The following is a 15,923-nucleotide window of genomic DNA, read 5'->3' on the forward strand; positions in this document are numbered from 1 at the left end:
TTCCCTCCAACACCCCTCCGTCATGCCGTTGGTGTGATGTGTTTGGAAAGGTGGGGAGAGGAGGATTTGCCTAAGGGTGAAACCTCACAGAACATCAGGACAGTCTGATCTGGTCTCACGGATCCCATGTTCCTACCCTGACACTGAGCTTCCATCAGCAAGCAGACATTCGGGTCCTTCAACAGAATTTAATCCCCCTTCTACCTTCCTAATTCGTAGGGGTGAAAGAAGTCCAGTGGAATCAAGCTGGAAAGCACAAACAGGGATGAAAACAACCAGTTTGCATACTGATCTTCGTAGAATGACCCCCCCACCCTCACAGCTCACTCTTCCCCAAATAAAGACACATTGTTCAATGGCATGTTGAAAAGACGTGCTCGTCATTCTTAATAAACAACTAGAGTAAGAATACATAAGAGAAACAGGGTGGTATCTTTATATGATACACAAGTGTATGTTACAAGAATTCCATCAGGCACAGGAGCCTCAAGGTTTAAGGCCTCAATGTTAGGCCAAAAAAAGAAGAGTGTGGTAAAGTTTGTACTTTTTAACATCTAAAAATGTCACTTAAAGGTCTGAATAGAAATCGTTGGTTTGTGGTTTTGTTTGTTGGTTTTTATATAAATCACAATTGCAGTTCACTCTCTCCTCTTCCTTCCAAGATAACAGCAAATTAACGTCCAAGCACAAGAAAAGAAGATGCCTGCCTCTCCTCCTCTGGCTGAGCAGGTCCATCCATCGTCCCGTGCCCTCTGGGCTGCACGTGCTCCAAGGAGACAGAGGCCCCAGCCATCCAGGCCGATCCTGTAGTTCATGTTTTCTACATCATAAAAAAAACCAGAGTCAACCAGCAGCTTTCCACAGCTCGCAGGGGATATGCAGCCTCCAATGGTTCCAACAGTTTGGTGTGTTGGGTAGGATACACAACGGGTAGGTTTTCCTTTAGATTCTTTTAAAGAGAAGAAGCCTAAAAGGGCTTCATAACTACACCAATAAAAAAAAACCCAAAAACTTAGGCATCTCCTTTAGTGTAAAAGTCTGTACAATTTATCTTTGCTTGTCCCTCCCCCATCACCCCACCCCACCCCTTCAGAGCCAAGAAGGATGCCTTAGTGCATGGTGCTGGCATTAGCCACGGCAATAGCTTCCTGAATCTCTCGTATCACCAGGATCCGGGTGAGCATCTGCTCCATCTGCTCTCTGCTGATCGGCTGGATGGAATACCAGATCGGGCTGTTGGGGGCCACCACTGGCTCCGGTGTCAAGTAAAACGTGTCATTCCGGCCTTTCACACTCTGGGGGCTGCGTGAGGAAGATCAGAAATAACCAGACTAACATCACATCCTGGCAGGGAGAGACCACCACTGTCCTCACCCCAGGCCTCACAGATCCTGACAGTGAACATCTGGCTGATGGGACACGAAGGTGCAGAGTTACACCCAGGGGCAACAGCGGCCTCAAAGTTCTCAGGCCATGCCAGGGTTAAAAAGCCATGGCCATGACTACAAGAAAGTAATTTTTATTTCACAGTGGTAAGTATAACGCACACATGGCCTTAGGGGTCTTTCTGGGTGAAGCAAAGGTGGTGTATTTTCACATCCAGGCTAGCTGCAGATCCAGCTGTGCAGAGGAACATTGACATTAATTGTCAGAATCATCAAAATTTAGAGGTGAGTCCTTTGAGTCTCCCTCCAATCCTTATAGCAAGCCCTCATTTTTGTCCAGAAGCCGATTTGAATAGGACTCTAATCTCCTCTCAAGTCGTGGATGCTTCCAGATGACTCGCTTGCAAGTCGCAGGCAGAACAGCAAGCTCATGCCAACACAGCAAACCTCCAGAGTGAGTATGAGATTAAGAGCAGCCAGTTCACAAATCAGGATTTGTCTCTTTAAATACCACCGAAGTTCAACTTATGTGCCATCAGCGTAAATCTCACCCTCTCACATCAACAGCCCTCCCGGTTTAAATAAATGTATGCAAACGTAGAAACGACGACAGCAATAAAACACAGCCCCAAAAACTAGGCCAGCTACAAGATGCAGCTTAACAGCGACAGAAGACAAGAGCCAAACACACGAACGAGAGCTCTCACCATTTGAAGAGGTAGAAGTCATACAGCTTTATCGGACACCGCAGGGGGTTCTCTGGGTTCTCAGTCTGCTCTGCATACATGTCATCTGTAACTACAAACCACCCCCACAGGGCTGTCAGACACTGCATGAGCACAGCAAACCGAGCAGCGCCGTAAAGCCCCAGGACTCCAAAGCACCTCGACGCCACGCAAGGGCTGGCAACAAACACACGGCTGTTCCAGGGCAGAGGTGCCTGGTTACAAACACTCAAAGCATTACATGGAGAGTTTGCCTTATCCCAAGGCTTCTGAAGAACACAACCCATCCATATCCTTCCTTCCACTTCTCTACCAGCGCCCAAAATGAGAGAAATCTCACTACCGAGACTGCAGCGCCTCAACTAAATCCTGAGTCTGTGCTTTTAAGAGGACAGACTGTACTTACATACGGATTCTGTATGGGTTCATACGAGTCAGGACAAGAGAAGCCCTCCCAAAGAAGTTTCTCCCTCTGTTGATAAGCACTTACACCCAAATAACCCCTTTGCTCATAAAAAAAAAAAAACACAAACAAAACAACACAGCAGTAAGTAAAAGAGTTATCCTTCACTCCTGATGAGTCCTATATGCCTCAGGTAAGGCACATCCCCAGGCTTATTATCAGCAGGTACTATGCTCCCTCAGACAGAACACACAGAAAATTCACGCTGCTAGGCTGAAGCCTTGGGTTTTCGTGGCCCTACCTGCAGGCATCTCCAGGTTCATCCACTTCCTCCAAGCCCAGTAAGTAAATATCCCCAAAGAAAACCTCAAGACACTACCTTTCTGTCCTGTCTGGTGCATGCCAGGAGCCTTCATGTAGCGGATACTCGTGCTTTTATCCTTGGGATTAGAAGGGTTCTTCTTGGTCTGCCTCAACACCTTGGAAAAGGCCAGCTTCATGTGCTGGTCTACTGTCTTTAACAGGAAGTATCTGAGCAGCAAGATGAGAACACAGGACATTCAGAGGCAAGTAAAGGAGACAGTCACAACAGCGAGGCAGTTATCTTTACTCATCATGAGCCAGCTAAAGCTCAGACCAACACCGAAGTTAAAGACTGTTCCAACAGCAAAGCATGCAACAGCCAGAAGTTCAGTTTCCCCTCCGCTAGCTCATTTCCTTGCTGCACTGCATCTTCTTCGGCTGATGGGGCTGCAAGATGGCTCTGTGCAACCATTGAAAGTTTGTGATTTCACCCTAATCCAGTGCAGCAGTTTCCTGCCAACCCTGCCAAGGTGTCTGCAGTTCTTTTATTCCCTAAGATTCCCAAAGACCCAAGTACTTACTTTGTATTAAAAAACATCAGTGTAGTGAGCAAGGTAGAAGGGGAGTGAGCTCCCAGCTGCTTACACTCCCACAGCATCTCTTCTGTTACATGACTGGAGAGGACATAACCTGCAATAATCAGAAGTCAGGCATCATGCCAGGAGACAGTTGCAGCAGAAACATAGGCAGCATTTTGAAGTATTGTAGAACATATACATTGTGAAGAGAAGGAGAGGGAGACCCTCACTGATGTCCAGATCCACTATGGTGCAAATAACTTTCTAAATAGCAGGTACAGTTAGGAAGCACTTGTATACGTACATCAACCTCTAGTTGTGGAGAGTATGCTTCTGCAGTACAACCCAGCCCAGAGAGAAACAAATATGCACTTAAACAGCTTTTAATTAATGGTTCAACTCCAATGCAGATACTCCTAATCCAATAATATGTGAGAGCAGCAGGCCAGTGTAACAAATCAGCTCTTGGCCCTGCGCGCAGCTTCAGTCAGCACACGGTGCCAAGTGATGTATTTAGACATGAGTAATCCTTTGATTCTCAGATTTTTTTCCCTTTGTGCAGAAGAGAAATACTATACTCCGAATACACAGAAAAACAGACAGCAGTATGAACTCCAGGGCTTGTGGGATGACAAAGCACAGATCAAACAGCCGGAGTGAAAACAAAAGGACTCCGATGCTCACGGTGCTACTTCGCCATCTCGCCTGTAACATCAGCTACTTTTCCGTACACAAGCAATGGCTTCTTTGCTTATGTCTAATCAGATCAAAGGGAATGAAGTAATGAGAAACCAGGTTTCCATGCTCTGAAAATGCAATTCTTAATCTAGTTCTCATATGCAACTCAGTCGAAATCTGTCTCTTCCGGAACTGCTTCCCCCTGCCCTGTTGCCATCATCTTCTGAACACAGGGCCGAGATGCATTCAATTGCAGCACTCAAGGCTCCAATCACACACTGCTGTTTTTCTTTGACACAAGTTGGTCCTGCAGACCGTACCCATCTGGCTACGTGACAACATGACAGCGTTGTAGCATCTCTCAGAGTAACAATACATATCAGAGGCAAGATGTATCAGTACTTCAGATGAGGAAGCTTGATTCACATCAAGGATCAGCTGGCTTCCAAGTAAGCCAATCTCTCCTGACACTACAAAGTCCCAACAATCTGCCTTCTGGTGGGTGACAAGTGACAGACAACTAATCCTCAAGGACAACCAGGGCCAGAGCCTGACATGTGCAGTGACCCCAGCATTCACTGCAGACACAACATTTTTCTCCCTGACCAGTATGAGCCATCCTAGGGATATCACATACTTCAAAAGGGTGTCTTTTTAGCTTACACTCATGCTGTAGTTCAGTTCAGACATTCCAGTCTCCGGAAAGTTTTAAACTTCTCAAACAAAAGTTCTTACCAAGAGGGGAGACACGGGGCTGTATGTCCTTGAGAACCTCATGCAGCCATTCAGTGAACCGAATATAGTAGAGATCTGAGAAGATGTCATCTACTCGGCCGTTTTCAAAGAGATACTGTAAAAGATTCACAACACAGTCCAGCACAGCAGTAGCGAGGATGTTCCTCAGAGCACACCCTATCCTAAGAGCCCACGTACCCCATCAGTCAAGCGTTTTACAGCACAGCACTGAAGACTGACACATTCTACTTGGAAGAGGACCCTTGCCCCAAGGCCAGTACAGGGTAGGTAATCTCAGTTACTATCATGGCATTGCTAAGATAGAAAGGAAAACACATCTTAGAAAGTAAGGCCAGTTGGATTTCACTTTTTGTTTCAGGTGTGTTCCCTGCCAGTTATTTCACACGACTGTCCTTTGGACACTACTTTTCCAGGTTAAGGAGAGAGATGCTCAGTTCTCCTATCAGAATTTAGCTCTGTTCCTGCAGCTGTTCCAGAAAGCACACTGGTATCACCTGTTCAAACTTCCCACACCACACAAAGCTCAGTTCTTGCCTGTTAAAGCTTCAACTAGATCAAGTTTTGACATTGACAACTTCCTCAAACACCATCCTCACCTAAAAACCTAAAGGGTTTCCATATTCTCACCATGATACTGAACTCTCTTATTAGCAATTCTTCAAAAACTTAACTCAGTAGGTGAAAGCATTGCTGTGCACTAATTACATTTAATCTGTTGGTTTGGTTTTTTTTAAAGCAAAGAGACTTTTTTTCTTATTAAATTGCTGGGAAGCTTAACAGAAGCCACAGTCTGCATTTTTCTAACGGAGAATTCTCCCTGTATACACTGACAATGTGCACAGCCCTGCTGCACATTGTCAGTCCTCCCCCTACCTTCTGAATACACAGGAAGATATAGTAGAGCACATCTGGATCATAGGGTTCACCATCACCATTTCGAGCTTCTCGTGTCATTAAGCACAGACCATAATTCAGCTCAGCCACAGCTGAAGAGATGAGATCTTCCTGGAACCTCAGCAGCTGACGCCCTGGAAAAACAAAGCCAAGCCATATTATTTCAGCCATAAAGCCATATTATTTCCCAGTCGTTCAGGAATTATTTCTCACATCTCTGACTTTACCATTCTATCTGGCAGGCCCAGTGCTACCTCATTCTCCCTGTATAATAGCGCAAGTGGCAATAAATCAAGATCTCAGACTGTCAGATCTACTAAAAGATAAACGAGCAAGAATCTGACAGTTGTGCCCACTGCATAACTACTGCCTTCTTTTACCACATCCACAGCGAAACGCTGCTCTGCACAACAAGAAAACAGCAACTCCACGACTGCTCTACCAGCTTGGCTGGCATTCACAGCCATTTTGTCTGGCCATGCACCACAGCCACACAGCGCCCTTTTCTCCTGCTACCAGCCTAGATTGGCTCAGCACAGAGCCAATACTGCACCTAATACTGCACCTGTGGCAGTGGGATCATGCGATAGTCAATATTGGAGAGTAAATCAAACTTGAAATTCAAAAACAACCACTGATCAAACAAAGGTGTTTTGCAGAGCGGTAAACAGCGAACACTTTAGTCCCTCCTAATCCTACTTGAAAGGAAAGAAAGGCCATGCTGTCGTGACACATACTTCCAATAGGTGCTAGCCTATTTTGGGCTTCTTTCTCCAGCTCTGCATTCTTGGTCTGTGCCCAGCTTTTCCACACTTCCAGCCCTTCTTCTGGCTTCAGAGAGTTTGGAAGTAGAAGTTCAGGTGAAGTCTGCGGCTGTGGCTGTGGTTCAACTTCAGCAACCTGAACAGCTTGAGCCTATGAAGAAAACATTTCCGTTTATAGATACACTTCGATATGCAACAGTTTGACAGAAAACAAGCAACGCTGCACTACCGCTAGCCCCAGGATATCAGTCTGGAGTCCTCTCTAGCAAGAAATCAATCCAAGGAACACAACTGCTGCTGTCCAACCTCAACTGCTGCTCGTGAAAGAGTACTCATCACTCCAAGAACACTTTCAGTCCGAATACGACATTTCTATAATCCCTTTAGCAAATGCACACCACTCACAATTCGATGGGCTTAGAAGTCCTGCAGAACTCCACAGGAGACCTGACAGCCACAAGCCGTCCTTGCTGCAATACCATTAAGAAGGTAACTGGTCCATTCAAAGGCGAGGATCTTCACAGGGCTAAAGTCTTCTCAACAACAGACTTCTGCTCTCCCCTCAAACACCAAACCAGACGACTACGGGTTCTGAAGCCCTATTTGCTCCAATGCATTTTGCCTGGCTTCAGCCAGCTCTGAACCACAACTAACGTCCATCATCTCACTACAAGAGATGTTCCAAGGCCCCTCTGCAGACACAGCAAGGACGAATCACAAGGTGCCATCAGCTTTACTGACCACTGCTGCTGCTCCAAGCCGTCCTGGGTACGATTGTGCGCTGCACACAGCCAGCTTTCTTCTCCACCCTTGCCCATCAAAGGCAGGCTCTCCTCATTACTCAGTACAAAACAGCCAGGCAGAATAGATATGCTCTGTTCTTACCATCAACAACCGATAAGAGTAATTCATTTGCAAGAGGTATAAAGTAATAACAGACTAGAAAACATCAAAACATTAATTCAGTTGCAATGAAATGCTCTCAAACTACCAAATGCTGCTAATGAGGACGAGCTACTACTCTGTGAGGAGCTACTGTATGGCCTACCACAGACTTGAGAGGTCTCCAGGCCCCTTGGAAGTTTACTTTGCAGCAGGACCTTAAGTCACCGAGAATTCCTACTTCAAACTGAAAGGTATTTTACAGGCAACTGATGGCATCCATCCAGAGCGAGCAGCAAGCCCTTCAGCTGCACTCACTGCATTCTTCACTACAGCTTCTCAGTCCCATGCCACACAAATTCTCACAGCCACCTCAATTAAGGAGATTAACATGAAGCTTTACAGCCTTCAGTGAAATTCTCATTGACACCCTGGATGTTACAGGGATACCGATTCTTACATCAAAACAGTTTTGCTTTCTCCTTGAGAGCCACCCCAAAATCAAGGCTTTGTTACAATCAAATAACTTTTCCTCTGATACTGCCAAGTGTCAATCATCACTGAAAGTTGCTCTGTCAGGGCTAGAGATCATAGTGAAAAGGGCAGAGATTTTAGTAATATCTGTACCTTAATTTAACAAAAAAAAAAACCGCAGCTGAAGAGGCAGAGCCTGAAAGAGCCTCAGACTGGAGCTTTCTGACTGCCTCTGGTTGGTTTTTCTTTTTGTGCCTCTGCTCTTCATAGCTCTTTGCTTATCAGCCCCTGCATCGCCAGCAGCGTCTGCCACAGCTACAGAGGGAGACCACAATTGAAAGGGACCAGCTTTTACCAAGGCTGACAGTGACAAAGTTTAAGCTGTCAAGCAGGCCTCTGTCTTAAAGAGGACAGAAGTCCAAGGCCGAACTGACACCTTGTCTTTGTAGGGGCTAGGACTGAGCCTCTGCTCTCCTACAGGGTGCTGCCCCATTACGTTCTGGAGAAGGGAAAGCTTTTCGGAGCCAGCCTCCTCCGTCAGCCCATCCTACGTGGGAATCTTCTGCCCTGGCCTTGCAGGCAGCTTGTCCAGTGCAAAGGCAGGCACACAGCCTGAACTGGCAGTTACCGACTTACATTTTTCACAAACAGAGCAAAATAGCTGCAACTCGCCCAGATCCCGCAGCAGCACAATGCCAGCAGCCACGTAAATCCCACCAGCTTCTGAGAGAACCGCCAGAAGTTTGATGTTCACCTGTAGCAGCTTTGGTCCCCCCTCAGAGGAAGAATGCGAACCTCCTGAACTTGTCTCTGGGTTTAGGAGCTTATGCAACACCAGAGAATTAGGATTAGAAAACTGTCTGATACTCACTGCGAACTGTAGAAGGTTTACAAGTAACCATTAATGAAATTATGGAGTTAATACCTCAGAAAAGATCCCACGAATGTGGCTCATGCTCTAAAAAGACCTTAGAATAAGTCTAAAAAACTTGTTTAGCAGAAAGGCAAGAAGTTCTACCAACTTAGTTTTGTTCAAGTAGCTGAGATGAAGTGATCTCTGAAGTATAAATACAGGGAACTGATGGGATACAAAAGGCTGTTTGAACACAACAAAACAAACAAAAAAAAGCCCAACCAAAAAAACCCCATGCATCGCAAGACCCACAAGCTGTAGCCTGAAGTACAGCTTTATAAAAGAGGGCATCGAGCACCTGAAAGTTCTCTAGATGTAGGGAGCCCATCTCAGTGAAGAACTTGGTGTGCTATAGCCCACAGTCAACTCAGCGACAATCAGACGCGAGCACACAAAGAAATCCTCCTCGTCTCAGTGCTTACTGATGAAGCAGAAGGCATATACACCTTTATAAAGCCAACAGTGTTATTTATAAACTGGAAAGAATTTATAACATCTATGCTAGCAGGCTTGGATACTTTTTGCCCTCATTCCATTCAGCTAAACCAGGCTCTGACAGATCAATCACTTTGCACTTCTTGTAATAAAAGGTAAATGACATCCATTTGCACATATAAGAGAGGCCATTAATATCCCTAATTATTCAAGTTTTAAAAGCAAATTCAAAATAATCTGTGGCTTAAAGTTAGCAACAAAGTCTTTAAAAAAAAGAGCAACAGATTTGGCTGCCAGGTTTTAAAAGCACTCTGAAGAAATGCTTATTTGCCACTGCTTGTTACTGTGTTCGTGCACACCAGGCATTTACCAGAAGCAGGACACAGTGAAGTACACCTGATCCATGAAGTCTGCTCACAGCTAGTCAGCTTTCGACACTTTACCTGGGCACTGCATCTGCTGTGGACTCTGTGTGCTGCGTAACACAAAGTACCCGATACCCAGAGGAGCAGTGTATTTACACACCTCACTTCACTGCCGTCATCTCTGCCTTTCCACTAAAACCCCTACAACAGCTCAGGAAAGACTGCAGACCTCAGAGCACCTGCTACAAAGACGCTAGCAATGAGCAGTTTTGCATCCTTTATCTATCAACATAAACACATCACAGTCCTACACCCATCAGTAGTCAAACGCCCTCCGCAATGTTTGCAAGTTGTTAAACGTGGACTGAGACTGAGAAACTGTTTTAACTTACAGAGCAAGTGACTTGTAGCTGCTGCTGCTGCTGCCCCTGCTCCTGGGGTGTGGGCTGCTGCTGTTGCTGCTGCGGGTCCCATATGTGCACCGTCTGTGCCGTATTCTGGTACGTCCCTGCCACAGCCTGCACCGCCACTGGAATGTGGATGTTGCCATTCATAAACTGCGCTGGAAAGAGCGAATTAGCAAGAGTCTGCACAACTTCCTCGTGAGAGTTCTTCACTACTGAAGTACTTCCCACCATCTTATCCTTGTCGTCTTCCAGCTTCACGGTGGTCAGTGTCGTTGGCGAGCCGCTGACGTGGACGGCGTTGTAGGCCTCCTGAGGGATGGCGATGTGGGTTATGTTTTGCTGCTGAAGGTCACCACGTGGTTGAGCAGAGTAAACGGGGATGGTCCAAGTCTCTCCAGTGGGGCTAGTAATGGTCCCAGTGGCACTGTACAGGTGGGCACTGTCCACTGTTAACAAGTCTGGTCTTAAAGAGACGTAACTTTGCTGCTGACCCTGAGGAATGGCCAGCACTGTGGCAACCGGCTGCCCTGAAATAGCATAGGATACAGTAATAGGCATATCCACTTTACGTTTCTTCACCGGCTGAAGGACGCCAGCAGTGCTGATCCGTCGCTCTCCCTCTCGCGGGGAGCCTTGTTGAGAAGGTGGAGGTGACAGTGCCCCAACCGTCTGGATCTGTATCTGCTGGCCACCCGTAATGGCCTGTCCTGCCACAAGCTGGGCCTGGATCTGCTGGTGCTGTATGTGTTCCTCCTGGATCTCCGCAGCCTGCATCTGCTGGGCAGTCTGCACATGCTGCACTTGGATCTGAGCTGCCTGCAGCTGAGACGGGCTGGGGCTCTGAAGAGACTGACTCTGTATTGTCTGGGACGCCTGCTGCTGCGCCTGGCCTTGGATCTGCACTTGGACCTGTATGGGCTGCTCCGAAGGCTGATGGACAGTGAGCTGCGGAGAGAGCTGCTGGGCAGAGACCTGCTGCGGTGACTGCTGGACCTGGACCTGAACCTGCAACGACACCAATTCAGCAGTTAGAGATCAGCACGTGTCAGCGATTCAACGGGGGGGGCACAAAGAGATGGTCCATCCCCGGAGGTCTGTGCTCCAGGCCTTTGATGGTCAGTTTGATGAATCCATATATTAATGCATCAGTAAAGATCTCAGGAAAATGAAGCCAAGTTACTCTAGAAGCGCCTGGTTGACAACAGCGATACAGCAGATGATGTGTTTGCTCAGCATTGCACATGACCACATTTCCCAGCACAGAGAGAACAGCGCGTGAGCTGCATCTCCATCCTCACAGCTCCGTGGGCTCAAGCCGACAGATTGCATCCTTGGAAGCCGGGAGTCTTCAGAGCTATCTGCACTGCTAAAATGTTATTTCAGCATAGGCCCCGCAATAGCAAGACTTTAAGGTCACGCACATTACAGTTCTGATATTAAGTTTATCTTGCTACAAAATGCAGGAGCTTGCCTCAATCTTACTGTGCTCTAAAGACTGTTTTACTGCTTTCAACCCCAGCCTCCCAAACGGCTGCAGGATCACTTGGCAGTGACAGGCAGCAAGAAATATGGGTAAGTTGAAACCAGCACTTGGCTCTTTCCACATAAAGAACTGAAATATTATTTTGAAACCAACTGCTAATATTAATGCTACACAAGGGGGTGTCAACACAGAAAGCTGCAAGTTCAACCTGAATCTTTGTCATGCGCTAAGGGGCAACACTGCAGCATTTGTTTTTTAAACTTCAGAAGTATTTCCTTGGCAGTGAGAACCAAAACCAGTTCTTTTTTCATTATTTACTTATTCCATTTAATTCCATTTATTGTCCAAATTATTCAGTTCTATTTTCTAGCTCACGCACTTACACAATGCTGAGTAACATGGACAAAGTATTTTAAGACTTGAATCCAAACACAGTTCCTTTTATTTTTATAAAAAAATAATAAATCACACCCTCTAGCATCAATGCTTATTTGTCCAAGGTCTGTCACATCATCTAGCAGCAGTCCTGGAGGACACAACGCAAAGTTCAAGTCTCAAGAACTTCACATTTCAGGCGTCCAACCCACCCCAGATGGTACCTTCACCTCCAGGGCACGAAACAGGGTCTGCTCTACTCCTCCAGACACTTCACCACTTTGTCCTCACATTTACACAACCACTTTCCTGCATTTGCCTTGTCCTAGAAGTGATATCCCACGTTTCCACTATCATCTGCTTCCCTTAACAATATATCTTAAGCAAGAGAATTAATTACTCAACCTCTCCTTTCAAATCCAACTGAGAAATGTAGAGAGCCTTATTAGCGGCACCTATGAGGGCCACGTAAAGTTTGAAGCCAACACAGATTTTACAGGTTCCTGCTGGGAGCTATACGCAGTACACTGCAATCCAGATGATGGGGACTTTCTAATATATAACTTTCCTGCAAGGTAACAGGAAACACGACCTTGTGTCAGCACTACCGTTTAAAAAGCTGCATCAATGAGTGATCTGATCGAGCAGTGAACTGAAAAAGATTCAGTCACCTATGGAACGTTTCTTCAGTCCAACTCGATTCTCTTGTTGTACTGCATGAGCACGTGGGCAAACAGGCACAAGCACAGATCCCAGTTAAGAGTTCAGTTTAAGAAAGCCACTTTCAATTACTCCTTTAAGGCAAGCATTCTCCAAAACATCCCATTTTCAAAATTACTAATCTAGTCCTCAGTATTAATTTAAGTCCTTGTTCAAAAGATTATCTGCAAGGCAAAGGCCCGAGACAGGGCAAACTAAAACACATTACTGCACTGATGTTTTCAGTTTCACACAAGAAACATCTGCATCATCCACTAGGATTCAAAATCACATCACAGAAAGAGGTGAACATGTCCCTTCTCCTGTACCTCTGCACTGTGTTTTCAGAATCTGCACAAGTTGACTGAGAACACCTTAAAAGTACCCCACCTTCTTTCACACAAAATTTCACATTACAGTTCTTGTTACTGCTCTAAGACATGCAAAGTAAAAACTGTGGGGTTTTTTGGTTTTGTTTTGTGCTTTTTTCCCCCTAGCAGCAAGAATGTAAAGTCTGCTCCTGCGCTGTGACAAAGAGACATGGTCTAAGAACAGGCCCAAACAGACAGCGTTTTCTTCCTTCAGTTTTTATCAGGTATTTCAGTTGGAAAGCACCTACAGCAATCATCCAGTCCAACTGCTTCATCACTTCAGTGCTGACCATAAGCTAAGCGTGTTATTAAACACTGACAGGCTTGGGGCATCAACCACCTTTCTAGGAAGCCTGCTCCAGTGTTTGGTCACCCTTTTGGTAAGGAAATGCTTCCTAATGGCCAGTCTAAACCTCTCCTGGTGCAGCTTTGAACCATTAACCATTTTGGAGTTTGAGCCTACTGTCTCTAAAAGTGAAGGGCAACTTCCATCACTTTCAGCAGCTGAGCAGTCACAACCTGAAGCCCTATGATGCTCCCCCAGGACTAAATCCTAACCTCCACAGTCAGGAGGTCTTGCTACTGCTCTAGCATTCACACAGGGTTACTATTAACACCCAAAGAATGAGTCCAGACCCAAACACGACAAAAGTCAGACTCCAGAATCACTGGAAGTCACTGCAAACTGCAGACATCGTGCTTCTGACTAGAGACGGCTCCTATTTAAAAGGACGCTGGAGCTCTACCCACTGTGCATTACACATCCCTTGTGAATTACACATCCATTTTTAACAACCGTCTTTTGCAGTATGTTGTACCCAGGAGCGCTACAAGCATTCATTGCAGATTTACAGACTTCAGCCCAGTCTAAGACCAGAGCTTCTGACACTGACCTCAATGCCTAACTTGCTATCTGAGAAAAGAAAGACAAAGAATTACACTAAACATCATCAGCGGTTGATTTAACAGACTCTGCACAAAGAGGAATGCTTTAAATTTGCAGGTCAAGACCAACAGAAAGGACTTTAAATCTTCACCTTACGCTGAAGATTAAAACGAGAACATGTTATGCTGGGAATTCCTGGGTTATACTGGTGCAACAGAGGAACATGCCAAGTTACCAGTACTGAAACACTGCTAATTGCCAGAAGTTGGATCTAACAGCATGAAAAGAATCACTTCCCTGCAGGCTATCAGCACTCATAGAAATGCCTTTTGACCATAAACCAGCTCGAAGTTGCACCAAGTACCACTCGACTCTAGAGAATCAAAAGCATCAGAAGTCAGCCCTGCATTGTAAACAGGAGGACAGAAACAAAGTTTTAAGATTCCCTTAAAGGAAATCTTCCGTCACATTACGCTCAAAACCACAGTCTGTCCGGAACTGAGCACATGCAAAGAGAAAACAAGTAACTCCACGAGCATGAGAACAGCTGAAGGCTGGTTTCCAGGAGTTGTTTTGGTTTTTTCCTCATGGTTGATAAACTCATTGTGATAAACTTTCAAGTAGTATTCATAGCGTGTCTGCCCTGTGCAATTCTCTGTCCAACAAGGAATCAGACTGCAGAACTGCAGCTCTGAAACAACTGACTTGAAAGAATTCCCAAGCAAAGAAAACCTCATCTGCAGACTGACTGGATTACCTAATATTTCCTAAAACCTAACTCCAAATGAGCATGCACACCAACTCGTGCCTGCATGGATTTTCTGCTGTCTGGCTTGCCCTAGAGCACCTGACAGGCTCTTACCACAAACATGTCTTGGTTTCTGAAGCTACACATACACTAGCAGGTAGTAAGATACACCAAGGACAGATCTTCAGAGGAGGCCTGAAGACCTACTCACGTGTCCACATTATACACTCCAACAGACTATTTCAAGCTTGGGTACAGCCTTGCCCAGTAGCCAAGCCAGACCAACACCTAAACACAACAAGATTGCATCTTATGGCAAAGTTTCATCTAAAGGGAATCCCAAATGACAGGTTTCAAACCTAAAAGAGGTTAAATAGGGGCAGGTGGCAAGCTTGCTGCTGGAAGTATGCTCCACATCCCCCCCAGGAGTAATGTAGGTGCACCTTGAACTTCCACACCTGAGCAAGCCAACAGAACTCAGACATTTGAACAAAAGGTTAGCAAGAGCAGGAGAAAAGCAATCTCCTCATTTTTTTTTAAGGCAAATTTAAGGAAAGAAGGCTTAAAACATACTTCCTTCAACAACAGTCTTAAGCTAAAGAGGCTCCAGCCTTAAAAGCTAACATTGTCATAAAGAGTTCCTTCTAATGTTACGCCAGCAAGCGTACGAGTACAAAGGAGCTCTGAAGTACAGAGTAAGTGAAAAGACCGATCAGTGAAGTAGCAGGAAGCGTTGGAACTTGTTATTCAAATGCTTTACAGGAAGGCCTTTGCTATCTCAGTAAACAAGGTCTAGGGGGAGTGTACCAGTCCACTCCTCAGAATGGCTGCCAGGCAGATTCTCAGCCCAGGTTTTTCCTCTGCTCATTCACCAACATCAGAGAGAGAATTCCACATGCCAAGTCAGGCCTCACGTGTGTTTGAACAGTTACAGTATCAAGATTATGTTGTCAAGCTGCACACTGGGGCAGGATTTAGGTCCACAACAGTTGAAACACGTGAACCAGGGAAAACAAACGGCTTGCTTCTCAGAGGAACCTACTTCCATATATAAGAAGGCACTACCTTGAAAACACCACCTTTAACGATAGCCATTCTTTGAAGTGGCACACTCAGCCCTAACAAATGCTAATTAATACTAGCTGCTACACTAATATCTTCTTGAGATGCTTTTCAAAGGTAAGCAAATAGAGGCCCTACCTCTAGGCTAAACTTCTGAACCAAGCCTGGGATGGGGAGAAGCTGCATCCATCAGAAGTAAGGAAAATGGGTATTCTATGCAGAGCCAGAGATAAGATTTTCTTCTGAGCTACCTAAGGGCATCTTTCCCTGCTTCAGTGTCATTAATAACACCAAGCTTCCTCTAATGGTCTGAAGTCAAGGGGAAGACTGAAAAAGC

The 15,923-nt window shown here is 45.7% G+C and overlaps 1 protein-coding gene across 1 annotated transcript in view; it reads right to left on the minus strand.

Annotated features, from left to right (window-relative positions):
- Positions 1–361: 361 nt before the first annotated feature.
- QRICH1 (glutamine-rich 1) overlaps positions 362–15,923 on the minus strand; it is a 22,732-nt gene continuing 7,170 nt past the window's right edge. Inside the window, exons 3-10 of the mRNA XM_010189203.1 lie at positions 9,948–10,967; positions 6,460–6,637; positions 5,702–5,856; positions 4,808–4,922; positions 3,398–3,506; positions 2,893–3,044; positions 2,093–2,183; positions 362–1,302 (exon numbers count right to left, since the gene is read on the minus strand). Of these exons, the coding sequence (XP_010187505.1) occupies positions 1,110–1,302; positions 2,093–2,183; positions 2,893–3,044; positions 3,398–3,506; positions 4,808–4,922; positions 5,702–5,856; positions 6,460–6,637; positions 9,948–10,967 (2,013 nt within the window). The 3' untranslated portion in view covers positions 362–1,109. The remainder of the gene's footprint in view (positions 1,303–2,092; positions 2,184–2,892; positions 3,045–3,397; positions 3,507–4,807; positions 4,923–5,701; positions 5,857–6,459; positions 6,638–9,947; positions 10,968–15,923) is intronic.

The sequence above is a fragment of the Mesitornis unicolor genome, unplaced genomic scaffold, assembly GCF_000695765.1.
Source record: "Mesitornis unicolor isolate BGI_N332 unplaced genomic scaffold, ASM69576v1 scaffold19787, whole genome shotgun sequence".
NCBI classification, from domain to species: Eukaryota; Metazoa; Chordata; class Aves; order Mesitornithiformes; family Mesitornithidae; genus Mesitornis; species Mesitornis unicolor.